Below are 27,415 nucleotides of genomic sequence, written 5' to 3' on the forward strand. Positions count from 1 at the left end.
CGCGAGGCCCCCGCCGTCGCCGCCACCGCCCGTGCACCGTCGCTCCGCCCCGCCCCCCAAGAGCCGAGGCCCGGCGGCCGCCGAGTCCGCGTCCTCTTTGCACCAGCTTGTTTACAACCATGCCGCTCTACGAGGGCCTGGGGAGCGGCGGGGAGAAAACGGCGGTCGTGATAGACCTGGGAGAGGCTTTTACCAAGTGAGTGGCTGTGGCGCCGGCTGCGGTCGTCCTGAGGGGAGGGCGGGTAGCCGAACCCCAGGCCCAGCCCGGGTACTCGAGAGGCGGCTTGCTAGGTCGACACTTCTTCCCCCAGGACCTCCGCAAATGACGCCCCTTTTTACTCTCACTGTGGGCGGTGCGAATCCCTAGGATCCTGTGGGATGGTCAGGTTCTGACTCCTAGAGGCCCTGGAGGCTTCGGGAGAATTGCCTTCGCCGCCCTAGGTCGTCACCCCAAACTGAACAGACCCTTTGGGGTCATTTATGCAGGGGATGACAGCGATGACCTAGACCCGGCTTACCCTGGGCTTATATGCCTAGGAAGGTGGCAGCCGAACTGTAATGCCTGATGACGATCTCCATTATTAAACACGTATTGAGCCGAGCTTTTGTTCATGCTGGAAATTCAAATATGTTTAAGACAGGGCTGTTCCGAGCTTTTGTTCATGCTGGAAATTCAAATATGTTTAAGACAGGGCTGTTGCTTCTGAAGAATAGGAAGTCAAATTAGAGTGGCTCAAGATATAATGAAGTGAAACTGTATAGATAAGACTCTGGAGAGCCTTTATGGCTCTCTCTACCGCTCAACTCTTAGATTAGTAAATTTAACATGTTTTAAGAGACAACTTGTAAACAGTGGAGTAATGGTCTCAACTGTAAGGGTGGCATAGATCCCTTTGACTAGGCAAAACCACAAATACAAAAATCTTAAATGATTTGCATGAAACTTCAGAGATTGATGGACCTTCACAGTGGTTCTTGGACACCAGGTTGAAAGCCCTTGTACTAGGTTCAAGATACAGGCAAGTGACAGCCAGAATTCCATCTTAGATATATCTGAAGTGGAATCATCTGAGAAAATTTTTTATATATCTCTAAATAGTGCCTAATATATAGTATGTAGTTACATAACTATTTGTTGAATAAGGCATCAAAAGAGCCTATTTAAGAATTGGGGAGTTCCCATCATGGCTCAGCAGAAACGAATCTGACTAGCATCTTTGAGGATGTAGGTTCAATCCCTCGCCTCGCTCAGGGGGTTAAGGATCTGGCATTACCATGAGCTGTGGTGTAGGTCAAAGATGTGGCTCAGATCCAGCGTTGCTATGGCTGTGGCATGAGCCAGAGCTACAGCTCCAATCCAACCCCTAGCCTGGGAACTTCCACATGCCATGGGACCAGTCATAAAAAGACCAAAAAAAAAAAAAGAATTGGATCTCAGTTACTCCAGAATTGGATTAAACGTAGTCTTTTTTGTTAAGGGAGTTCCCATTCCTGTCTCGGCAGAAAGGAACCTGACTAGTATCCGTGACCATGTGGGTTCAGTCACTGGCCTCTCAATGGGTTAAGGGTCTGGCCTCGCGTGAGCTGTGGTGTAGGCCAGCACCTACAGCTCCGGTTCAGCCCTAGCCTGGGAACTTCATATGCCATGGGTGCAGCCCTAAAAAAAATAAAAATAAAAAAACAAAAAACAAAACAGAAACACGAAGTCTTTGGTTCATGACATTCTCTTACAAATATGCAAGATCCTCCCATATTTGTATTTTCTTACCTATTTTTAAAGGCTTATTTTAATAACATAAGTATGTTGAGGCTGACACCCAAAGATAATTATTGAAAAGCAGAAGGCAACTATATAGGAGAATGATTATTGACAAAGGCAACAGGCGGGTGGTAAGGTGAGTTTATGCAGCTAACCAGTAGGTTGCCCCCTTGAGAATTTGAGGAGCACTGGTAGAAGTAAACATGAAGATGTGACTGATAGAAGATGAAGAGAGCTGTTTGGGAATTAGAGGTAAATACTGAAAACTGGACAAGAAGAGATAAGGATAAGACTAAACTTGTATGTTAATCCTTCTTAACAACTTTTTTTTTTTTTTTTTTTTTTTTTTTTTTGTCTTTTTAGGGCCACATCCACGGCATATGGAGGTTCCCAAGGTAGGGGTCAAATCAGAGCTACAGCTGCTGGCCTACACCACAAGCAATGCTAGATCCGAGCCTACACCACAGCTCATGGCAACGCCGGATCCTTAACCCACTGAGCAGGGCCAGGGATCGAACCCGAGACCTCATGGATACTAGTCAGGTTCATTAACCTCTAAGCCACGATGGGAACTCCTTAACAACATTTTTAACAAAGTTTTGTTTTACATAAAACAGAAGTGGAAATATTGGAAGTTCCCATGTGGCTCAGTGGGTTAAGAATCTTATGTTGCTGCAGCAGTGGTGCAGGTTGCAACTGCAGCATGGGTTTGATCCCTGGCCCAGGAACTTCCACATGCCACAGATTCAGCAAAGAAAAAAAGAAGAAGAAAAAGTGGAAATACTTAAATACTCAAGGAAAGAGAACAGTTTTTTAAAAGGATGACATACTGTGCAATTTTTAAAATGACAGTAGCGAAGGTCAATAATATTGGCAGAAGTTTATTGTATAATTCATTATGTCTGAACAGTATGATTATAGTTATATCAAATATGCATAGTTTAAAAAATAAACCAAAGGAAACATCAGTATGGAAGCTAATGATATTAGAATGATCAAATTGTGAGTAATGTATGAATTATAGGAATGAAGTACAGATCCAGGGTGATAGGGGTACATAAAGTTCAAGTAAAAACCTGTAAAAAACAGATAATTCACTAAGATAATAATATCTGGTTTATTTAACTGTTTTATTTAACTGTTTATTTAACTGTTACTGGTTTATTTAACTGTTACTAATTGAAACTGTTATTTTTTTTTTACCTTTAACACACAGTTACGGAGTTCCTGTTGTGGCTCAGCAGGTTAGGAACCCATCTAGTATCCATGGGAATGCAGATTCAATCCCTGGCCTCGCTCAGTGGGCTAAGGATCTAGCTTTGCTGTAAGCTGTGGTGTAGGTCGCAGACACAGCTTGGATCCCACGTTGATGTGGCTGTGGTGTAGGCCAGCATCCAAAGCTCTGATTTGACCTCTAGCTTGGGAACTTTCATATGTGGCAGGTTCAACACTAAAAAGCCAAAAAAAAAAAAAAAAAAAAAACCCACAAAACACACAATTATGAATAGATGGTATTAATTTTTGCTTAGTTTATTTGTCCCTGTGTATGCATCAGAAATATTTCTACATGTTTTTGTGACCACTGCTTTGAAACAAATACAGAAAAACTTGTTTCTGTGACAAATATAAAGAAGTTATAATTTATTGTTTCAATTTTCTGTATATTTGCAGGTGTGGATTTGCTGGAGAAACTGGTCCAAGATGTATAATTCCTAGTGTAATAAAAAAAGCCGGCATGCCTAAGGTATTTTTTTAAGCAAATTAGCAAAATAAATGTTGTACTATAAAATGTTTTTAAATGGGACTCTAAATAAGATTGACTAGAATACAGATAAATCTATAGCTTATGACTATATTCCAAGAAAACTTTTTTGAATCTTTATTTAGGTTTAATTTTGCATACAATAAAATTCACTTGTTTTAAGTGTACAACTCAGTGATTTTTAGTAAATATATAAAGTTGTGCAGCCATCACCAGAGTCCAGTTTTAGAACATTTTTGTCATCCCAGTAAGCTCTCTAATGCCTGCTTATAGTTAATCCCCATTCCCACCCCAAGCCCACCACTGATGTTCTTTCTGTCTCTATAGATATGCCTCTTCTATACAATTTATATAGATGGGATTATATAATAGCAAGATAAATTATATAATATCACTATGACCTTACTAAAATAATTACACAAGCCTTGTAATTATAGAATCATTTTATTCTTACCCTTTTCAGCATGTAAATGAGGGCCTTGTTTCTTTATCTGTAATTCAAAAGACCTGTAAAAAACAAATGTTAAGAAAGTTTCTTGCCAAAGCTAATTTGGCAGATGGGAATTATGGAACAATAGAAAGAATAATTTTACATGCCCTAAAATTCACCCATTAAAATCAAGTGCAGATTTTTCTCCCACAACTTAATATTTGTGTTCTCGAAAACCTCTCCTTGATCACAAATTAAAACAGGTTTGGAGGAAAAGAGAGACAACCTTTATAAAACCTGTGTAATTTTGTAATCCGAGCACTAGCAAGAACAAAAATTAATACCACAGGAAAAAATTAGTATAGCTTTGAGTTGTGGCTAAGTGTGACTAGAGGCTCTCTTGGGGATATTTAAAATAAAATGAAATAATTGAAACTGAAGGTTAGGGGGTTCTGAGGCAGTGCAGAAAGAAATGAGTTCTGAGCCGATTGGGCTGTTGTTAAGGTGGGACCAGAGGAAATGCAGCCCAGTAAAGAGTCTTGAAAGAGCCCACTCTGGTACAGGAGCCCCTGGTACACAGGATCATTTAAACTTTTTTTAAAAAGATCTGAAAGAATGCCTATTTGTGTGTCTACTGAGTTAACTACTTTCTTTACTTTTTTTTTTTTAAATTCAGATTGGTTTTGTTTAATTTTTTAAAGTATAGTTGATTTACAATGTTCTAACAATTTCTGCTGTAAAGTGACCCAGTTACACACACACACACACACACACCTTTCTTTATCTTGATGAAGGTTATAACTCTGTCTTCATAATCTCAGCTCCTCTTGCTTAATATGAACTCTACAACTTTCATATCATGTAGACAGTATTCCCTTATTTAACAAATGCATGCATATTTGGTTTCATAAAAGCACATTTTGGAGTAGGATACAGTAAATGAAGCATCTGTGATTTGTTAGTGTTGATTTAGCTTAGTGTTTGCATATACTGCTTCAGTGCTAATGGTGCATGTTTTCATTTTTGCCATACATATTTATGAGCTAGGTATTTTGTGCCTAGCACTATATCACTTGAAGGAGAGTATATCATAAGTAAGCCAAAAACAGTTCTTGCCCCGTAGAGTTCGTAGTCTAATGGAAAGTAGACCCTTTTACAAGCAATTAAATGGGGTGATAATATAAAAGGGAAAGAGTCAGTGCTTTGGGAGTAAATAGCAGGAACTGAACCAAGTCTGGAGTATTTGAGGAAGCCTTTAATGCTTTTTAATTGATACTTATTTTTTATCACTACTGCCAAAATGATGTCAGATGGAAGAAAAATGTTTTGAACACAACTGTTTACTTACTATGGACACACACTTTTATCCCAATAAACCAAAACATTTTGTCATCTTGGACATTCTAGTTCTTACAGATGTCTAAAAAAGTGACATTTTTTATTTTTAGTGTTTGTATCTATTCTCAAAATAGAAATTGCTTTTGATTTATTATCAGAAAATTCATTGGTAGAATAAATAAGCATGTTTTAATTCTGATTTTTATTATTGTAAATTAATAAATCCTTTTAATTTTTTATAGCCTATCAAAGTTGTACAATATAATATCAATACAGAAGAATTATATTCCTACCTAAAGGAATTCATCCACATACTATATTTCAGGTAAATGCAGTTATGTTTTTTTTACCTAGCTTTTTCTAATGCCCCTATGGTGATATTTGGTTGTATTATTTCTTAGTGCAAAAAAAAAAGTTAGGCCTTTCTTCTGTGGTGCAGTGGGTTAAGAACACAACTGCAGTGGCTTGGGTCACTGTGGAGGCACGGGTTCAATCCTGGCCCTGGGTTAAAGGACCTGGTGTTGCTGCAGCTGTGGCTCAGATTCAGTCCTGGCCTAAGAACTTCCGTATGCCATGGGTGTGGCCATTAAAAAAAAAAAAGAAAAAAAGAGGTACTATACAAGATGGGGAATATAGCCAATGTTTTGTAATAACTTTAAATGGCAAGTAACCTTTAAAATTGTTTAAAAATTTTAAAAGCATTAAAAATTTAAGTTATCTTGCCCCAGTAATAAAATGAAGGTGTCTTTTTGTCATAAAGCTTCTTAAGCAGAGGTGATATATTTTCTCTAGATTTAACAAATTGCATTGTGTACCAAAATAAATACAAACTTTTATTTTCTTTTAAAAACAAAACTCTCACTTTTCAGGCATCTATTGGTGAATCCCAGAGACCGAAGAGTTGTGGTTATTGAGTCTGTATTATGCCCTTCCCACTTCAGAGAGACGCTTACTCGTGTTCTTTTCAAGTATTTTGAGGTAACTTTTTTATGTTGTTGTTTTTGGTAGGTACTCAAAGCTTAAACTAAAAGGTCCTTATTTTATTTCCTTCATTGTATATACTACACAATGTATTTGAGGAACCGTGTGATAGAATAAACTGAAACCTCTTCAAATTGACTCTTCATTTTCTTTGTTTTGTGGTTATTTCATGCATAGTTAATATTTCATCTGATTCTTAGATAATTGAAGATTTCTTTTTATTGCTTTCTCTTATTTGTTTATTCTAATATAAGTTTTTATGTTTTGGAACTTTTTTCCAAAATAAAAAGTCATATTCTGTGCTGAGAAGTGTATGATGTATTTCTGCCAGGCCTTTCTAGTTTTCAATATTTAATTAATGCTGACTGTTCTAAATTCTCCAATTCTTTAATTTTAGGTTTTAAATTCCTATTAAGTGGAATATTCAAATAATGTCTCTCAGGAAATTCTCCTGTGGCACAGCAGGTTAAGGATCTGGTGTTGTCACTGCTATGGTGCAGGTGCGGTTCCTGGCCCAGGAACTTTTATGTATCACAGATGCGGCAAAAAATTAATTAATTTTAAAAATTGTGTACAATATATAAGAAATTAAACACATGTAAATATATTTTTTATACATTCTACTGAACCCAAAATATATCAGAAGTCACAATGTCTTTATGAGGTAAGGGCAGTTAATATTTCTAAGTTCTAATTTAGTGAGACAGGCACAGAGAAACAGATTACATACTCCCATACTTCCTTACGTCACTAATTCAGAAGTTGGGTTTGCAGTAGGGAGAACACACACAAAAAAGCAAAAAGTCACTTCAGCTCTTATCTGATTTGTAATAGATGGTTTTCTGTATTTTTACGTAGTGTTTTAGTTGTGTTTATGTTAGTATCTTTGGTATATAATCAGAATACCTACTGTCTTAGATAAGGAAAATACAGCCATTATTCTGTTAGCCATTTGGTTATGATAGACTTCCATATTTTGATTGAATATTTATATGATTTTTGGGGTGCACCATATCTTGCAAATTCCCACTGAAATATGTCAGAGCTAAACATTTTTATAATTCTTCAATTTTAACTGCTATATTATATTTTTGAAGTATACTTCATATTATTAACTTTGTAAATAAAGACAAGAATTTTTTTTATTTCTGTTTTGATGATAAAGACATCTATTTTTAAAATTTATCATTTTCCTTTAAATTTGTCTCTGAAGCTCTTTTATCCCTTTGAGTTTTCCCTCTGAGAGAGAACTGAATTAATAAAAATGCTTCATAATTGTAATTTCAGAATGAAACAACTTAAAGAATTTAAAGAGTGTTTTTAGGAGTTCCTATTGTGGCTGAGTGGGTTAAGAACCCAACCAACATAGTGTCCATGAGGATGCAGGTTCAATCCCTGGACTCTTTCAGCAGGTTAAGGATCCCAAATTGCCGCAAACTGCAGTGTAGGTGGCAGATACAGCTTGGATCTGGCGTTGCTGTGGCTATGGCGTAGGCTGGTAGCTACAGCTCTGAGCTTCTATATGCTGCAGGTGCAGCCCTAAAAAAAAATTTTTATTTATTACAGCATCTTTCGATTATTATGTAAATTCAAATAAAACGACAAACTAGTTCTTAATTTAGTGCCATAATATGATTGAATAGGTACCATAATATAATCATGAATTTTTCCAAATGTGTTTGAAATGTAAGGGAAATACCTTCAACTACTGACATTCATTCTGGTTTTGTTTCCTGTTTTGGATTTGTTGTTTTCCAGGTTCCATCTGTTTTGCTTGCTCCAAGTCATCTAATGGCTCTTCTTACACTTGGGATAAATTCTGCCATGGTCCTGGATTGTGGATATAGGGAAAGCCTGGTGTTACCTGTATCTTTTTTGTAAATGCATTGATTTTGTAGTTTTTACTCCACTGTAAAATAATTAAGCTTACTACAAATAGTTTTATTGCATCAAATTATTTTGGGTTATCATTTACAAATGTGAAATATGTGGAAAAATTCACAAGATTGTGAAACTTAAATTTACTTTTTGTAGAAATTGTCATTATGACTTGGTCCCAGTATATACACCATAGATCAGACCTCATGACTATTATGTTCAGTTTTTAAGAGGAGCATTAACTAATTAGGATGTATCAAAGAAGTTGACACGGATAGTCAAGTTCTAAGAAAAGATCACATGAAGAGTAATTGGAGGAGTTCCTTGTAGGTTTAGTGGGTTAAGGATCCAGTGTTGTCACTGCTGTGGCGCCAGTTTGATCCCTGGCCTAGGAATTGCTGTGTGCAATGGGAGAGGCAAAAAAAATAAATAAATAAAAATAAAATAAAGTTAATGGTGACATGATATCTGCCTTCAAATAGCTGAAGGGCTCACTGTAGAAAAGTAAATACGTTTATTTTTGTCTGTTCCTCCAGAGGCTATCACGGAGGCAGTATGGCATAGGGTTTATGAGTTTGGGTTTCGCAATCAAATATACACATAAGTGTAAATAGCAGCTGTGCTTCTTACTGTAAATATTTTACTTAATATTATTGTGTGATATTGGTCAGGTAGCTTAATCTCTTTTGGCCTCAGTTTCCTCATCTGTAAAATGGGAATTGTAATAATTCTATCTTGGAGTTCCCTTGTGGTGCAGTGAGTTTAGGATCCAGCATTGTCATTGCAGTGTCTCATTTCACTTCTGTGGCATGGATTCGATCCCTAGCCTGGGAACTTCCACATGCTGTGGGCACAGCCAAAAGAAAAAAAAAATTCCACTTCATTTAGGGTCATTGTGTGACTTGAGTGAGGGAATGTATATAAAGTATTTAGCATAGGACCTGACACTTAGTAGCTTGCTCAGTAAGAGCTGTAGTTTTTATAGTTTTCGCCATTGTGAAGAACTCCTTAGTAATTTAAGCTGTCCCAGAAAGAAATTACTTATTATTAACTGTTATGTTCCTATCTTAAATTAGAAAAATTTAAGAAGAATAATACAGGTAAATGTCTTGTAGAAAATGGTATAGCGGACATTTGCTACATTTGAAAAGGAGGTTGAAGTACATAAATGCAAGACTCTTGCAATCTTGAGATCTATATTTGTATTTATCAGAAGGAAGGAAGAATCATTAATTCCTAAGGCACTAAATTAGGCAGTTTTTTTTTAAATACAAAGTATTTGTGTATAAGTTTCATAACAACCCTGCAGCATAAGTATTTTGCTCAGTGTACAAATAAGAAGATTGAAAGTAGAGACAGGTAGTTGACCCAAGGTCATAGAAGCATATAGCCAAGATATAAATCTATGTTTGTCTTCAAAGCCGTTGCTCTTTCCATTATACTTTTCTGCTTTTCATAGATATTGTAATTACAAAATATCAGCAAAAACAATATGTAAAATAAAATAGCAAACCCACAGTATAATATACTATCTGCTATCCTCTCAGCTCTAATAGAAATACAATAAGATACATATATGTAATTTATAATTTTTCTTTTTTTTTTTTCCTTTTTAGGGCCGCGCCCACGGCATATGGAAGTTCCCAGGCTAGGAGTGAAATTGGAACTGCAGCTGCTGGCCCTCAGCACAGCCACAGCCACAGCCACACAGGATCTGAGCCACATCTGTGACCTGCACCACAGCTCACGGCAATACCAGATCCCCAACCCACTGAGTGAGGTGGGGAATCAAACCCACATCCTTGTGATACTCGTCGGATTCATTTCTGCTGCAGCACAATGGGAACTCCCTAATTGTTCTAAGAGCTACAAGTTTCAGAGTACAAATGAAAGAGGTGAAATGAGGAGGTTCCTGTGTGGTGGTTCAGCAAGTTAAGAACCCATTGCAGTCTCTGTGAGGGTGCGGGTTTGATCCGCGGCCTCACTCAGTGGGTTAAGGATCCGGCATTGCTGTGAGCTGCCGTGATATTGCAGATGAAGCTCGGATCCTGTGTTGCTGTGGCTGTGGTGGCAGCTGGCAGCTGCAGCTCCAGTTCAGCCTCTAGCCTGGGAACTTCCATATGGCCCAAAAAAAAAAAAAAAAAAGATGGAATTAGTAGTATATTTTATTTAACCCAATATATTTAAAATGTTATCTTTTCAATATATAATAAAAATTATGAGATATTTTATAGGGTTTTTTTATAATATTAAGTTTTCTAAATTTGCTGTGGAGTTTGTTTTTATAGCACATCTCAGTTCAGGCACATTTCGAGTGCTCAGTAACCACGTGTGGACAGTGGCTATATTATTAAATACCTTAGCTCTAAGTAATGAATTCTGTGTGTGTGTGTATGTGTGTGTATAACCATTTTCTTTGGAGAAGAACATGAAAAAAGAGTCTTTGATTTTGCTGTAACTTAAAATTAAGTAAGAATTTGCCATCCAAGCTGATCAAGAACAATATTACATAGGTGAGGAAAATATTGAGGAAAACAGATGTAATCTCCTAAAACGGTAATATCCTTGACTACCTTGTAGATATATGAAGGAATCCCAGTACTAAATTGTTGGGGAGCACTCCCCCTAGGAGGAAAGGCTCTTCACAAGTAAGTTTCTTGGCATTTGGCACATTTGCTTCACCTGTGCCACAAAAATACATGCTAATTTTTTTACCAGTAGTGATCAGTAGATGGCTTGTAATTTGGATACTTAATGCTATTTACTCCATTCTTTATCAACCTTTAGTATATTCATCTCGTAAAGTAAAACAGACTTATTTTAAGCATGATCAATAGATCATAATACTTAAGTAAATATTAAATAAGAAAAGGATATCAGGAGTTCCCATTGTGGCGCAGCGGAAATGAATCTGACTAGGAACCATGAGGTTGCAGGTTTGATCTCTGGCCTCGCTCAATGCGTTAAGGATCCTGTGTTGCTGTGAGCTGTGGTGTAGGTCGCAGACGCAGCTTGCATCTGGCGTTGCTGTGGCTGTGGTGTAGGCCAGCAGCTGTAGCTCTGGTTCTACCCCTAGCCTGGGAATCTCCATATGCCGCAGGTGCGGCCCTAAAAAGCGCTCCCCACCCCTGCCAAAAAAAAAAAGAAAGAAAAGGATGTCAGTTGCAATATTTAACTCCAATAATATATATATATATATATATATATTTTTTTTTTTTTTATCTTCAGGGAGTTGGAAACTCAACTATTGGAACAATGTACTGTTGACACAGGTGCTGCTAAAGAACAGAGCCTTCCGTCTGTGATGGGTAAAATCATTTTAAACTATTTAAGAGTTGTTTACATTCCCTTTTCATTCCTTAACTCATTTTTCCCCATTACATACTCTCTTTTCCCCATATCACTCAAATGACACTCTGGTGATTCCAATTATAGGGTCATCATTGAGCTGTTAATAACTAAATCCATTAGTCGAATTTTAATCATTCTAGAACTTTTGACATCGTGGATTATCATATGCTCTTTTTTTTTAAAACTCATTGATTTTTACTATATTTCCAGTTGTACAACCATCATCACAACCGAATTTTACAACATTTCTGTCCAAAATCCTCCGCCTCCAACCTGTCTCCTTTGGTAACCATAAGTTTTTCAAAGTCTATGTGTCAGTTTCTGTTCTGTAAAGAAGTTCCTTGAACTTCTAGAAGTTTTTTAGATTCCATACATAAGTGATAGCATATGACATTTATGTCTCACTCTCTAACTTCACTTAGCATGATAGTTTCTAGGTCCATCCATGTTGCTGCAAATGCCTTTATTTCATTCCTTTTTATGGCTGAGTAGTTTTCCATTGTGTATATGTACCACATCTTCTTTATCCACTCCTCTGTCAGTGGACATTTAGCTTGCTTCTGTGTCTTGGCTATTATATATAGTGCTGCAGTGAACATTGGGGTACATGTATCTTTTCGGGTCATGGTTTTCTGTGCATAGATGCCCAGGAGTGGAATTGCTGGATCAAATGGTAAGTCTGTGTTTAGTTTTTTGAGGAATCGCCATACTGTTTTACATAGTGGTTGCACCAATTTACATTCCCACCAACATGTGTTCCCTTTTCTCCACATGATCTCCAGCATTTTTTGTTTGTAGACTTTTTGAGATTACCATATATATTTGATATCTTTCCTTAGCTTTGAGGACTCCCTTCCTTTATAGTATTCTCTTATTTCTCCAAGTATTCCTTCTTAGTTTCCTCTGCCCATATTCTTCTAGGGATCTGTTTTTTATTCTTTTTTTTCTTCCTACCATCTTTTTAAAAGTAATCTCATCTGTTCCCATAACTTTAGCTGCATCTATATGCTGTTGATTCTCAAGTGTATTAGACCTGATGCTTCCCCTAAAGTTCATATTCATATTCCCAACTGATTATTAAATATTAAACATAAACTAGGTATGCCTCTAGGTTCCTCAAACTCAAGATTTCCAAAAGTAAACACATTATCTCTTCCCCGAAAATCATTTCAAAAATCATTGTTAGATAAAGATAACATCTTATCTCTCATTTTAAAAAACTGGCAGTTTATCAGTCTTTTCAGTTCTTCCTCAGAATTTTTCTTTTTTTTTTTTGTCTTTATAGTACTGTGCCCTTGGCATATGGAGGTTCCCAGGCTAGAGGACCAATCAGAGCTACAGCCACCAGCCTACCAGAGCCACAACAATGTGGGATCTGAGCCACATCTGTGACCTACACCACAGCTTCCAGCAACACCAGACCCTTAACCCACTGAGTGAGGCCAGCGATTGAACCTGCATCCTCATGGATGCTACTTGGGTTCATTAACCACTAAGCTATGATGGGAACTCCCTCAGAAATCTTTTCTTCTCTTTTTTTCTATTATCCACAGCACAGAACTTTTTTTTGGCCATGCCCATGGCATCTGGAAGTTGTTGGGTCAGGGATCAAACCTATGCCACAGCAGTGACCTGAGCCACAGCAGTGACAATACCTGGTCCTTAACCGGGAGGCCACCAGGGAATTCCCAAACACAGAACATCTGAAAACAAAGACATTATAAACTAGACTCTCACTGTTTGTTGCTTAGATTATTACAGGAGCCTACTCTTTGGACTGATTCAGTCTGTTTCACACTGTTGCCTAGAATAACTTTCACAAAACAAATCCGATTACCTTGTTCTTTTGCTTGACAATTTTTGCTGGCCCCCACAGGTTAAAATGCAAATTATCTGTTTGATATACATGTTTCTTTACAGTCAAACTTGATTCTACCTCTATGCTTTAACACTAAACTCAACCCTTTGCACCTTATTTTTTTAAAACCTATTAATTCTATGATTTTGATATTATTATAGAATGAGAGGTAAATCTGGAGGGGCATGAAACTTTCGAAATCTTGATCTCTAACAATTTAGCTAGATCAATATGGATTATTTTACTTTTTTATAATTTTTATTTTTTTACATTATAGCTGCTTTACAGTGTTCTGTCAATTTTCTAATGTACAGCAAGGTGCTGTACATACAGTGTACAGTCACACATACATATATATACATTCCTTTTTGTCACATTATCATGCTCTATCATAAGTGGCTAGATATAGTTCCCAGTGCTATATAGCAGGAACTCATTGCTTATCCATTCCAAAGGCAATAGTTTGCATCTATTAACCACAAATTCCCAGTCCATCCCACTCCCTCCCCCTTGGCACCCAACCACAAGTCTGTTCTCCATGTCCATGAGTTTCTTTTCTGTGGAAAGATTCATTTGTGCCATATACTAGATTCCAGATATGAGTGATACTACATAGTATTTGTCTTTCTCTGACTTCCTTCATTTAGTATGAGAGTCTCTAGTTCCATCCATGTTGCTGCAAATGGTATTATTTTGTTCTTTTTTATGGCTGAGTAGTATTCATTCCTTTGTGTATATATATCACATCTTAATCCATTCATCTGTCAGACATATAGGTTGTTTTCATGTCTTGGCTGTTGTGAATAGTGCTGCAATGAGCATACAGGCCTTTGCACCTTATTTTAGCTCTAGTAAATTTCACATGGCTCTCCAGCCACAGTCCTGACACCATAGTTCTTCCACAACCCTGTATCTTGTTTTATACTGTTCTTTATCTGGGATGTTTTTCTTTACCAGTTTGAGTTTTTGATCTCTCTACATGACTCAGCTGGAATGTCATCTTGATTGTGAAGCCTTTTTCATTTTCCTTAAGCAGGATGTGTTATGCCCTCACCAGTATTTATTATGAGACATTTAACATAATAAATACGCCTATTAACTGACCTGTCTCCCTTAATAGACTTGGAGAATCCCTGTCTTATTTGTTTTTCAAAATCTGTAGCACTTAGTGTAGTGCCTAGGCACTGAATAAATGTTGGAAAGAGAAAGGCAAGTTTTTAGGACATTGTTCATTACATATGTTGTCTTCCTGTTGTTCTTTAGGTAGTTAAGATAATAGCATTCTTAAATTAACTGTACTTCTATAAAATAAATTTGAAGATAAAGATAATAGCATTCTTCATTCTATAGATCAGTTTATTTTTCTTCTGTTCCAGATAAACTGTTACCTTTTTAGTATATCATAGTGACAGTTTATAAAAGATATCCAAAGATAATGAGGTTAGTGTGGCATTGCGAGATATTTTAAATAAAGGTTTTCTTTAAAACAGACTATAACATTTCTTTAAAATTCTGAGTGTGTATTTTCTTGGACACTGTTTATTTATTTGGCTTTGATGTGCAGCAGCTTGATGTGGAATCTCAGTTCCCTGACCAGGGGTTGAACCCTGGGTCACAGCAATGAAAGTGCCAAGTCCTTACAACCAGAACACGGGGAAGCTCCCTGGACACTCTTTAACCATTCGTCTTAGACTCTGATTGTAGTCTTTCCCTCTCATATGTTTCAACATTTGAATTTGATAGTTAGCCTTGCAGTCCTGCTAATTGAAGAATGACATCATATCACTGTTTGCTGAAGGATCCACTTAGGAGAATCAGAAACACATATTTATTTAGTATATTTCTTGTCGGAGTTGCTGTTGTGGCTCAGTGGTAATAAACTCAACTAGTATCCATGAGGGCGGGGTTTGATCCCTGACCTGGTTCAGTGGGTTAAGGATCCGGTGTTGCCTCGAACTGCAGTGTAGGTCGCAGATTTAGCTCAGATCTGGCGTGGCTGTGGCTGTGGTTTAGGCCAGGAGCTGCAGCTCCGATTTGACCCCTAGCCTGGGAGCTTACATATGCCACAGGTGCAGCCCTAAAAAATAATAATAATAATAATAAAGACAAAAATAATAAATAAAATACCTCTTGTCAAGGTCCTAAACAAAGAGACAAGTCTTATGTGTACTTGAGTATCCCTAGATGAACCCTGAATGAGCCTATTTCATTTAGTATTTAGGAGCTAGTTCAAAAAAGAATGAATATACTAATGTAACATTTAAAGACTAGGCTAAATACATTGAAAAGTGTACAGTTTAAAAATTTTAAAGTAAATTATATACAAAATATTATACTTTTTGTAAAAGAAAAATAGTTCATATTTAAACTGCATTTCTTCTAAGTACTTTAACACAAGATAACCAGCATATCTTTTTTATGGTAAAGATTTTCTTGGTCAATTCTTATCTAATGCTAATTATTCTACCATATTTTTAAGCTCTTGTTTTTATCAAATTTATGAGTATATGACATTTTGTAGCATTTTGTGCACATCTGGCTTCAACTTCTGTGCTTTGGCTTGGCTTTGAATGATGAAGTTTCTTCCCCAAAAGCAGAGTTATATTTCTGTTTGGCTTTTTAAAAATTATAGCACTTAAAAAAAATTACTGGAGTGGAAAATGGAAATGTGAATGCAATTTAACAGATTGTTTCTGCTTATTATTAATATTTTATCATTCTAAACAAAATTTCTGTTTTAGGTTCAATTCCAGAAGGTGTCTTAGAGGACATTAAAGGTAAACTTAGTTCCCATTTCTATCCCCTTTATCTTTTTTTTTTTTTTTTTTTTTTTTTTTTTTTTTTTTTTTAAGGGCTGCACCTGTGGCATATGGAGGTTCCCAGGCTAGGGGTCTCATCGGAACTGTAGCCACCGGCCTACACTACAGCCACAGCAACGCCAGATCCTTAACCCAGTGAGGGAGGCCAGGGACCGAACCCGCAATCTCATGGTTACTAGTCAGGTTCGTTAACCACTGAGCCATGACAGGAACTCCCCCTTTATCATTAAGTGTTTGGAGGACATTCTAAATATTTAAACAGATAAAAAATATATTAAGTTCATAATGTAGCATCCTAAAAATATTTACCATATAGGCTGTGGAATAATATAAATTAAATTTTGGTTTTTCTTCAGATTTATGGAAGCTTTTGGCATTATTTGTGGTGTATTATTGATGAAATTTATCAATGAAAGCTAGAGTATGCAGTGATACTAAGGAATTAGTAGTTTTCTCAGTATGAATTAACAGTTAAATTACTTATGAAAACCACTGATTTTATGTTGTTTAGCTTTTTTTTTTTTGCTTTAGTTTTAAAAATATATTTTTACTGACCTAAGAAATTCTACAGTTGAGGAAAGTGTATGTGATTTACTTTATTATTTTTTGTTTTAATTTTTTTAGGGCCTCACCTACGGCATACAGAAGTTCCCAAGCCAGGGGCCAAATCAGAGCTACAGCTGTCAGCCTGTGCCACAGCCACAGCAGTGCTGGGATCTGAGCCGTGTCTGTGTCCTACACTGCAGCTCATGACAATGCCAGATTCTTAACCCAATGAGAGGGACCAGGGATCGAACCTGCGGCCTTATGGATACTAGTTGGGTTCGTTACCACTGAGCCACAACAGTAACTCCCAGATTCACTCTAAAAAGATATATTACTTCTCCTTTGTTATTATTCTTTGTTTGTTTTTTGGTTGTTTTTGTCTTTTTAGGGCTGCACCTTTGGTATATGGAGGTTCCCAGGCTAGGGGTCTAATTGGGGCTCTATACCAGAGCCACAGCAACGTCAGATATGAGCCGTGTCTGCGACCTCCGCCACAGCTCACAGCAATGCAGAATCCTTAACCCATTCAGTGAGGCCAGGGATCGAACCTGCAACTTCATGCTTCCTAGTCGGATTCGTTTCTGCTGCACCACAACAGGAACTCCACTTCTCCTTTGTTAGAGTGTATATTTATGATGATTTTTAAATTTGGTTTTCTGGTATTTTGATTCACTGAAAGGAAAACCAGTTAAAATATAATCTTTTGATCTTCAGTACTGAGAATGTCGTGTAATATTAATATTCTAGGATATTTAATAGAGAATTAGACAATAATGGATTTTAGAGCTAAATGGGACCTGGAGATAATCTGGTGCAATTGAATCATTGAAATATTAAATGATTTGTTTCATGTCCCACAATAGGTAGGGTTAGAGCTAAGAATGCAAAATGGATCTTGTTCTTCATTATATTGCTTACTTATGTGGTATAAGTACCTAAAATCTCTGCAGTTATTATAAAATTTCAGTCGTGTACATACTTATTTCAGTAGCTCAAATAATACAGAAATATCTCTAGTGAAATGAATAGTTTCCCTTCCTTTCTTCCAGTCCTATCCCCCATGATACAATAATTAACTCTTTGGAATGTTTCTTTCCATATAGTTTCCAACTTGTGAAAAGATGTTTAACTTTCCCATAAGCCAAAGAAACATAACAGATGGGCAAAAACTTTGAAAAATAGACATTCAGTACATATAAGATTATGGGAAATTAATATATTGCTTTTAGTAAGAACTGAAAACTAACCTTTTTGGAAAGTGTATTTATAAATAAAAATCAAGGAGATCCCTCTATGGCACAGCAGGTTGAGGGTCCAGCGTTGTCTCTGCAGCAGCTAGGTCACTGCTGAGGCATGAGTTGGATCCCCAGCCCACTGCAGTGGGTTAAGGATCCAGCATTGTTGCAGCTGTGGCTCTAGTTCAGTCCCTGGCCCGGGAATCTCCATATGCTGCAGGTGCAGCTATTTAAAAAATATATATATGTATATATACACACATACATACATACATATATATATATACACTATGTATAAAAAAACGCAAAACATATATGTTGTCATATTCTTTTCTCATGTATCTCTTCTTCATCTTTTTTTCCTTTTTTGGCTGTACCTGCACCATGTGGAAGTTCCCAGGCCAGGGATCGAACCCGAGCCACCACAGCAGCCCTAGCCGCTGCAGTGACACTGGATCCTTTTTGTTTGTTTGTTTTGTTTTTGTGCTTTTTAGGGCTGCACTCATGGCATATGGAGGTTCCCTCCCAGGCTAGGGTTGAATCAGAGCTATAGCCACTGGGCTACACCACAGCCACAGCAATGCAAGATTCTTAACCCACAGAGCAAGGCCAGGGATCAGACCTGGGTCCTCATGGATGCTAGTCAGATTTGTTTTTGCTGAGCCATGATGGGAACCCGACACCACTGGATCCGTAACCTGCTGTGCCACAGAAGAACTCTGGGAACCCATTTCTATTAAAAACAAATATGTAATTTCTCTCTCTCTCTCTCTCTCTCTCTCTCTCTCATACACTATATTAGTTAGGTAGTTTAATTACCTAAATTTTTTTCAATTATTTTAAAATCTTTAAGTGTAATTTATATTTAAGTTCCCAGGCTAGGAGTCAAATTGAAACTATAGCTGCTGGCCTGCATCACAGCCACAGCAGCACCAGATCTAAGCAACATCTGTGACCTATGCCACAGCTCATGAAACACCAGATCCTTAACCCAGTGAGTGAGACCAAAACCTGTGTACTCATGGGTATTAGTCAGGCTGGATACCTTTGAGCCATGACGGGAACTCCTTGCATCTTTTTAGGGCCGTATTCATGGCATATGGAAGTTCCCAAGCTAGGGGTCAAATTGGAGCTGTAGCTGCTAGCCTACACCACAGCCACAGCAACGTGGGATCCGAGCCACATCTGCGACCTACACCATAGCTCACTGAGCGAGGCCAGGGATTGAACCCCACATCCTTATGGATCCTAGATGGGTTCATTAACCACTGAGCCACGAAGGGAACTCCTCCTTGCATTTTTAATTCACTAAATTTGGTTTCTTTAAAGGATACTTCCCTATGCCAAGTATATATAATGTTGAAGTCAGAAGTATTTACTTTGCTTAAGTAATTATGAGGATTTAAATAAAGTATAAAATATATAAATAACTCAAGCACCTGTCTATAAACATATGGATTCTTAACCAATATATTTTTAGTTATTAAACAAAAAGAATTTTGTATAATATATGTTTATATTGGCTAACATGTTTTACAAGTAATTACCCAAATCATGCGATTTCTTTCATTCAACAACAGTTTTGTCTCTACTTGAAAAAATTTTTTATTCCTTACCTATTTCTGCTTATTATAAAAGATACTTTGGGGAGTTTCATTATGGCTTAGTGGGTTAAGAACCTGAGTAGTGTCCATGAGGATGCAGATTTGATCCCTGGCGCCACTCAGTGGGTTAAGGATCTGGTGTTGTCTGGTTTGACCCCTAGCCTGGGAACTTCCATGTCCCACAGGTGTGGCCCTAAAAAGAAAAAGAAAAAAAAAAAGATACTTTGCAACAGAAAAAAATGTTCAAAGTGAAAAAATAAATGATTGATGTACTGTGCAAAGAGGGAAAATTAATCATGCCAAAATCCCCTAAACTAAGGAGTGTTACTGCAACTAATACCAAAATTCAGCTTTCTGACCAACAAAGATTTTTAAAAAATCAGGTGCATAAGATTAGATATAAATCAGTCTGGTTCAAAGAAACAGGCTGTCCTGTTAGGGTAACTACGTTTTCATGATGTTAAAAGTTATTTTTATTATGGTACTATTTATACAAGGAATATAAAAATAACAAAAACATAGTCTCCTCAAAGATAGCTTTTTTAAAAAATTGGTCTCATGGAGGACAAACATGCAACATATTATATGATTCCTCAGTGAATGGAAAGGTTTTTTATTTGTGAATAAATTGTCATAAGCTAACTAAAGACAGATTGTTTATAAAATCCAGGTCATTAATATATCCAATTGAATAGAATTGTTCTATTCTTCCAAATATGTTAAATCTGGGACATTGACTCAATCACAAATCATAACAATGTCTCCTTTACTTTCTTTTAAGTGCGTACTTGCTTTGTTAGTGATCTGACGCGTGGACTAAAAATCCAAGCAGCAAAATTTAATATTGATGGGAATACTGAGGTGAGTTAAAAATAAATGTTTATTCTTCTTCCAGAGGTTATACTTTGTATACTTATGCTTGTGATATTTATATTTCAGCGTCCCTCACCACCCCCAAATGTTGACTACCCGTTAGATGGAGAAAAGATTTTACATGTCCTTGGATCAATCAGGTTGGACCTTAATTTTTATGAGTGAAATAATGAGCTAAATTTGGGGCCTTTAAAAATACTTGTATAAGCCTTTAGTGTTGCTCATTTAATAATTATGTGTTTGTCATTAAGCTTCATCATTCTTGGTTATTTTTATTCAACTTTTTTTAAATAATGATTTTTATTTTTTCCATTATAGCTGGTTTACAGTGTTCTGTCATTTTTCTACTGTACAGCAAGGTGACCCATCACACGTACATGTATACTTTCTTTTTTCTCACATTATCATGCTCCATCCTAAGTGACTAGATATAGTTCCCAGTGCTATACAGCAGGATCTCATTGTTTATCCATTCCAAAGGCAATAGTTTGCATTTATTAACCCCAAATTCCCAGTCCATCCCACTCCCTCCCTCCCCCCCCTTGGCAACCAACCGCAAGTCTGTTCTACAAGTCCATGTTATTCAACTTTTTAATATTTTAGAATTAAAAAAACTTTTCTAGGAGTTCCTGTTGTGGTACAGTGGAAACGAATCCGACTAGGAACCGCGAGGTTACGGGTTCAATCCCTGGCCTCATTCAGTGGGTTAAGGATCTGGCCTTGCCGTGAGCTGTAGTGTAGGTCCCAGACTCGGCTCGGATCTGGTGTTGCTGTGGCTCTGGCGTAGGCCAGCAGCTGTAGCTCTGATTGGACCCCTAGCCTAGGAACCTTCATGTGCCGCAGGTGCGGCCCTAAAAAGACAAAAGACAAAAAGACAAAAAAAACCCAACTTTCTTATTCCTCAAAGTAATTTATAATTTAATTAATGGAACTAACCATTCTTTGAGAGGGAGAATAAAGTATGACACTTTAAAATAGGATTCATCAAACTTTTTCTGTAAAAGACCAAATGGTAAATATCTCAGGCTTTGTTGGCCATATGGTTTCTATTGCAGCTATTTAGTTCTACAGCTGGAGTGCAAAGTCAGCCATAGGCCATATGTAAATGAGTGAGCTTGACTGTGTTCCAATAAAACTTTATTTGCAAAAACAGTCAGTGGGGAAGTCCTTTAGTGGCATAGCAGGTTAAGGATCTGACATTTTCACTGCTGTGGCTTGTGTCACTGTTGTGGCACAGGATCATTCCCGGGACCAGGAATTTTTTTATGCTTCAGGCTCAGCCCCCAAAAAACAAAAACAAAAGACAACAGTGGGGTGGATTTGGCTAGCAGGCCGTAATTTGCTGACTCCTACTTTAAAACATTGTCTTGTTAAAAACTGCATTTTTCCAAATATACTAAATCTTTAGGACTAGTTAGTAATTTACCTTTTTGTTACTCACTATTAAGTCTGATGATACACTGTAAGTTGTCAAGGACTTACATAATCATATTGGTAACAATATAATTTTTGTTTATACCCAAGCTTTACAGAATTTGTATTGAGAAAGTTTCTTATTTATTTATTTAGTTTAGGTTTTTATTTTTTCTATTGTAGTTCATTTACATTGTTCTGTCAGTTTCTGCTGTCCAGCAAAGTGACCCAGTTATATTTCTGCTGTACAGCAAAGTGACCCAGTCACACACACATTTTTCTCACATTATCCACTGTATTTTGAAAGTTTCATCTTAAAATATTAGATCAGAAGATACACAGAAAAGAATTATTATGTAAGTAAATATTTATGTAAATGAATATGGAAGCTCCTGTTAGATTTTGAGATAATTAATATAAACATTGAAATAGTGAAAGGATGAACGTAAATATACAGATGGTAAAGATAGTAGGTTGGGGAAATAAAAAAGTGAGAATGCTATACTTTTTGGTAGTAACTTTGTATCATTTTACTTTTTTTTTTTCTTTTTTTCGGCTGCCCAGTGACATATGGAGTTCCTAGGCTAGAGATCAGATCTACCAGGGATCAGATCCTAGCCTCACTTGCAACCCTCATGGCAGCTTTGGTAACAAAGGATCCTTTAACCGGCTTTGTGGGGCCACGGATCAAATCTGCATCCTGGTGCTGCAGATATGCCACTGATCCCATTGTACCACGTAGGAACTCCTTCATTTTATCTCTTATTTAAGTTATATTCATTAATTTACTATTTAAAATTTTCTCCTGATGGTATAGGAAGCCCAGAATAAGAGGAGAAAGTAACTATTTTAAAAAATTCAGGAATTCCCATCGTGGTTCAGTGGTAATGAATCAGACTAGTAACCATGAGGATGCGGGTTCAATTCTTGGCATCACTCAGTGGGTTAATAAGGATCTGGTATTGCCATGAGCTGTAGTGTAGATCACAGACGCAGCTTGCATCTGGTGTTGCTGTGACTGTGGTGTAGGCTGGCAGCCTAGCTCTCATTCGATCCCTAGCCTGGGAACTTTCATATGCTGCAGGTTTAGCCCTAAAAAATAAAATATAATGAAATAAAGTGTTTTAAATTTGAGAATTAACAGAAAAATAATTATTTTATTAGGCAATAAGAAATCTTTTTCATGTATTATTTTGAAAAAAAAAGGAATACTTTGGGCCAGATAGGAAAGGGTCTTATTTATTTTTAAATCTCTTCTATCACTACTGATCCACCTGTCTCTACTAACAGCTTTTACAGAATTCTGTTCCTTTTCTCTTACTTGGTTTAAAAGGATATAATTGGACCAAATATATATAAATCTATACATAATAATAGTTATAACTAGTACTTAGGGAATACCTCACAGATGCCAGGCAGGCACTGTTCTGTTAACCCATTGAATCTTCATTGCAACGCCTGAGACAAGTGCCATTATTCTCCTCATTTACAAATGCAAACACACTGTGTTTTAATCATTATTCTACATTAACATAGTACTAGTACTTAAAAATATTCCTGGAGTTCCTGCTGTGGCACAGCAGGATTGGCGACATCTTGGGAACGCTGGGACACAGGTTCGATCCCGGCCCTGGCATAGTGGGTTAAGGACCCAGCAATCCCACAGCTGCAGCTTAGATCGAAGCTGTGGCTTGGATCTGCTCCTTGGCCAGGGAACTCCATATGCTGCGGGGCAGCCAAAAAAAGAAAAAGGAAATAAAAATAAAAGTATGTCAGTAGAACTAACAATAGATACTGTATCATATTAGGCGATGCCAACAAAACACTCTGTTTTTAATCTCCTTAGAGATTCGGTTGTGGAAATTCTTTTTGAACAAGATAATGAAGAGAAATCAGTGGCCACTTTAATATTGGATTCCCTTATGCAGGTATTTTTATTTTGTAGAAGGTTTCAATTTATGACTAGAGCCCTTTAGAGAAGCTTTAAAAATCATATTTGTATCTTTGATTTTAGCCATTGGTTACAGTTTTAAGCTTTTATGTTAAGTTTTGTAGTTACTGAGCTTTACTTTGGCACTGAAATACGATATCCACAACATTTCAAACCCAGGGTTAATACATGCTGTGGACATATCATTCATTTTTTCCATAACTGTGATACCAGATTTTTATTTTGTACCTAGCATGGCTTGTAGTTTCTTCAGATACAGGTTTGTGTAGTATTAAGTTTTAAATTCTACAGGATATATATGTCTCTTGTTTAATGACTTTGGAATCTCCATGCAAAATACTTTCACTTTGGAAGATACTTGCTATCTCTATGGCTTTACTCAGGGACTTTTATGACAAACATAACATCATTGAAGGACTTTAACATTCCTGACTCTTAGAAATGACATAGAAACAATTTTTCTAAGAATATTCTCTTCCCACTTGATGACTGGCTCTGGATGTGGTACTATGAAGATAGTACCTTAGAAAAGTTAGGTCTCCACATATTTTCCTTATTAAAAAAGACATAAAATTTGTCATATTCTTTGCTGAACTCAGTCATTCTACCCTGAAAATGAGTCTGCTCCCATACTACCTCTCTATGCCCTATGGAATTTAAAATTCTGTACTACTAGACTTTAAAATACTTAAAGTTCTGTATAAGTATATGGTAATATTTCGTAGTGCTTTATTTGCCACATGAAAAAAACTCCCTTGTTAAAGAAACCTTTCTGTGGCCCTGTTTTTTTTTTTTTAAATACAAATGATCACCTCTTTAATTTGTAATATATAATCTGTATATTTTCTTAAATTCTGTCAAACAATATTTGTACAGTTAAGGTTAATTCTTTTCTTCTTTCTCTTTAAATAACAGTGCCCAATAGATACCAGGAAGCAACTAGCAGAGAATTTGGTCATCATAGGTGGCACATCTATGTTGCCAGGATTTCTCCACAGATTACTTGCAGAAATAAGGTATTTGGTAGAAAAACCAAAGTATAAAAAAACACTTGGCACCAAGACCTTCCGAATTCATACTCCGCCTGCAAAGGCTAATTGTGTAGCCTGGTTGGGAGGTAAGAATTTATCTTTTAAAAAATAATGATTATATATTAATGGGTTCCTGAATGACATTACTAATGGCTATATTAGAATAGATGATGGGTTCTCTCCTTGTGGCTCAGTGGTAATGAACCTGACTAGTATCCATGAGGATGTGGGTTTGATCCCTGGCCTTGCTCAGTGAGTTAAAGATCCAGCGTTGCCATGAGGTGTGGTGTAGGTCGCAGGTGCAGCTTGGATCTGGCTTGCTGTGGCTGTGCAGCTCCAGTTTGGTGCCTAGCCTGGGAACTTCGATATGCTGTGATCACAGCCCTAAAAAGCAAAAAAATAAAATAAAAAACAAAAAACAATCATGCATGTATATATTTGTGTAAGGTTTTTTGGGGTTTTTTTGTTTGTTTTTTGTCTTTTGTCTTTTTAGGGCTACACCCACGGCATATGGAGGTTCCCAGGCTAGGGGGCCAGTTCGAGCTTCAGCTGCCGGCCTACACCAGAGCCACAGCAACACCAGATCCAAGCCTCATGGGATCCTTAACCCACTGAGAGAAGCCAGATATCGAACCCTCAACTTCATGGTTCCTAGTCGGATTCGTTTCCGCTGCACCGCAACAGGAACGCCTATATTTTTATAAGTTCTGATATGTGTTTTCCGATGTAGTTACAGCTAAAAAGTATCAGGGTCATTCAGAGAGGAAAAACCAAGTCTTGAGTTTTTAATTGGATGTTGTATTTCTTGTAGAATTTGGTTAATATGCAATTTTGATTTAGGACAAATTGATTTAGTTACTAAACTGTTTTTGAGACTGCCTTGTGGGTCTTTATAAGGTCACCAGCATAGACCCTTAATATTATGATTGGCGTATTGGTTTTAGCACTGCTGTTTTGTTTATTGACACATAATCTTAGAGAAAACTAAGGGTATTATTTTGTATTTACAAATAGTTGAAAATGCTTTCTGCCCTACTATACTTCACCTGCATTTAAACACAGTAATACTTAATCATTTTCACTATAATCCAGTTTAAGTTATTTTCTTTTTTTTTTTATTTTTTTTGGTTTTTTTTTTGTCTTTTTGCTATTTCTTGGGCCACTCCCGCAGCATATGGAGGTTCCCAGGCTAGGGGTCAGATTGGAGCTGTAGCCTCTGGCCTACGCCAGAGCCACAGCCACAGCAACGTGGGATCCGAGCCGCGTCTGCAACTTACACCACAGCTCACGGCAACGCCGGATCATTAACCCACTGAGCAAGTGCAGGGACCAAACTCATGGTTCCTAGTCAGATTTGTTAACCACTGCGCCACGACGGGAACTCCCAGTTTACAATACAGGAGTTATGGCTTACCCTAGCATTCAAAATAGGGAATATAGAACAACTTAACTGGAATTAATTGGAAGGACTGTGAATATGTATTACTGAATTTTACCTGTTGTCTCTTGTCATATAATGAATTGGATATATGTGTGTACATAAAATTTTCTGGTTAACAGTTTTCATCTCAACTATAAAAATATTTTTACCATACAGGGGCTATTTTTGGAGCACTACAAGACATACTTGGGAGCCGTTCAGTCTCAAAGGAATATTATAACCAGACAGGCCGTATACCTGATTGGTGTTCTCTTAATAACCCACCTTTGGAAATGGTGTTTGATGTCGGAAAATCTCAGCCACCTCTGATGAAAAGAGCATTTTCCACTGAGAAATGAAAGTTTGCTTAAAATTCGACTTTGCTTGATTGCAAATATCTAATCAATTACAAGCAAATTGTGCAAAGTGTGTAGGATGCTGTTAAAGATGACTTTATTAGAAGTGAAGGCATTTCTGTAATTATTCTTCACATTAATATTTAATTATTTTGACTGTAGTTTCTCTTGTGTAGTGATAGAATGGTAGCTAATGCTTATGAAGTTAATTGCATTTATATCAATAAAATACAGTAAAGCAGTTTAATTTTGGAAGTTTGTTAACATCGTTCATTTTTCAAAGAGAATAAAAACATTGTCACTCCACAGTTCCTATAATCTATTCTGGGCATTGGAGACACCGTTAATTTCATTATTTTCAGCAGTTATTTCATTGAGTAATGTTATCATTTTCAGTTATTTTAAGTATTAACATGGGTTTATTTCTTCAGATCCTTTTGTTTTGATATTTGTGCCCATGTTATAATAATGCTACTTTTACAGAAATATATTTGACTCTTGGATTGAGAATGTTGGGTAGCATATTTAAGCATTTGGTAAGCAAAATATGAAAATGTCACTTTTTAATTTTACAGTTAATGAATTTCTAAGAAAAATGATATTTCATTTTTATGCAAGGATGTTTCATTTTATGCACTTTTATGCAATTACTTTATAAACATGTATTCATAATATCTTTTTTGTGCTTTGTATCTTCTCAAGGCAAGGGTTCTTTGAAAGATGTACTCAGTCATTGTTTAATTTTGTTTTTATTTTTTAATGAACTACCTCTTACTGGAATTTTGCTGGTTTCATTCTTTCTAAATACCT

At 36.7% G+C, this 27,415-nt stretch overlaps 1 protein-coding gene across 2 annotated transcripts; it reads left to right on the forward strand.

Annotated features, from left to right (window-relative positions):
• ACTR10 (actin related protein 10) lies at positions 1-27,385 on the forward strand. 2 transcript variants are annotated; one of them, NM_001444647.1, is made up of 13 exons: positions 1-196; positions 3,431-3,503; positions 5,532-5,614; positions 6,159-6,267; positions 8,029-8,136; positions 10,729-10,796; positions 11,377-11,456; positions 16,099-16,134; positions 20,343-20,422; positions 20,501-20,574; positions 23,694-23,775; positions 24,714-24,915; positions 26,427-27,385. In NM_001444647.1, exons 1-13 carry the CDS (start codon positions 120-122, stop codon positions 26,606-26,608), a joined length of 1,254 nt encoding a protein of 417 aa, NP_001431576.1. In that variant the 5' UTR covers positions 1-119; the 3' UTR covers positions 26,609-27,385. The 2 variants fall into 2 exon arrangements, 1 of the variants encoding a protein (NP_001431576.1); XR_014830164.1 differs by lacking the exons at positions 16,099-16,134; positions 20,343-20,422; positions 20,501-20,574; ... (1 more) ...; positions 24,714-24,915; positions 26,427-27,385 and adding an exon at positions 15,427-15,710 and having other exon boundaries at positions 59-196; positions 11,377-14,915.
• The last annotated feature ends 30 nt before the right edge of the window (positions 27,386-27,415 follow it).

Source organism: Sus scrofa, chromosome 1 (assembly GCF_054392235.1).
Source record: "Sus scrofa isolate SSC_HxYL_T2T_F1_AM1 chromosome 1, Sscrofa_HxYL_maternal_Yorkshire_Landrace_v2.0, whole genome shotgun sequence".
NCBI lineage: Eukaryota > Metazoa > Chordata > Mammalia > Artiodactyla > Suidae > Sus > Sus scrofa.

What these genes read in the sequence shown, in the direction of transcription:
- ACTR10 (NM_001444647.1), top strand. Translation starts at nt 120, where the DNA reads ATGCCGCTCTACGAGGGCCTGGGGAGCGGCGGGGAGAAAACGGCGGTC. An exon ending in TTCTTTTCAAGTATTTTGAG is followed by an intron (nt 6,268 to 8,028) that starts GTAACTTTTTTA and finishes GTTGTTTTCCAG; the next exon opens with GTTCCATCTGTTTTGCTTGC. An exon ending in GAGCCTTCCGTCTGTGATGG is followed by an intron (nt 11,457 to 16,098) that starts GTAAAATCATTT and finishes TTTCTGTTTTAG; the next exon opens with GTTCAATTCCAGAAGGTGTC.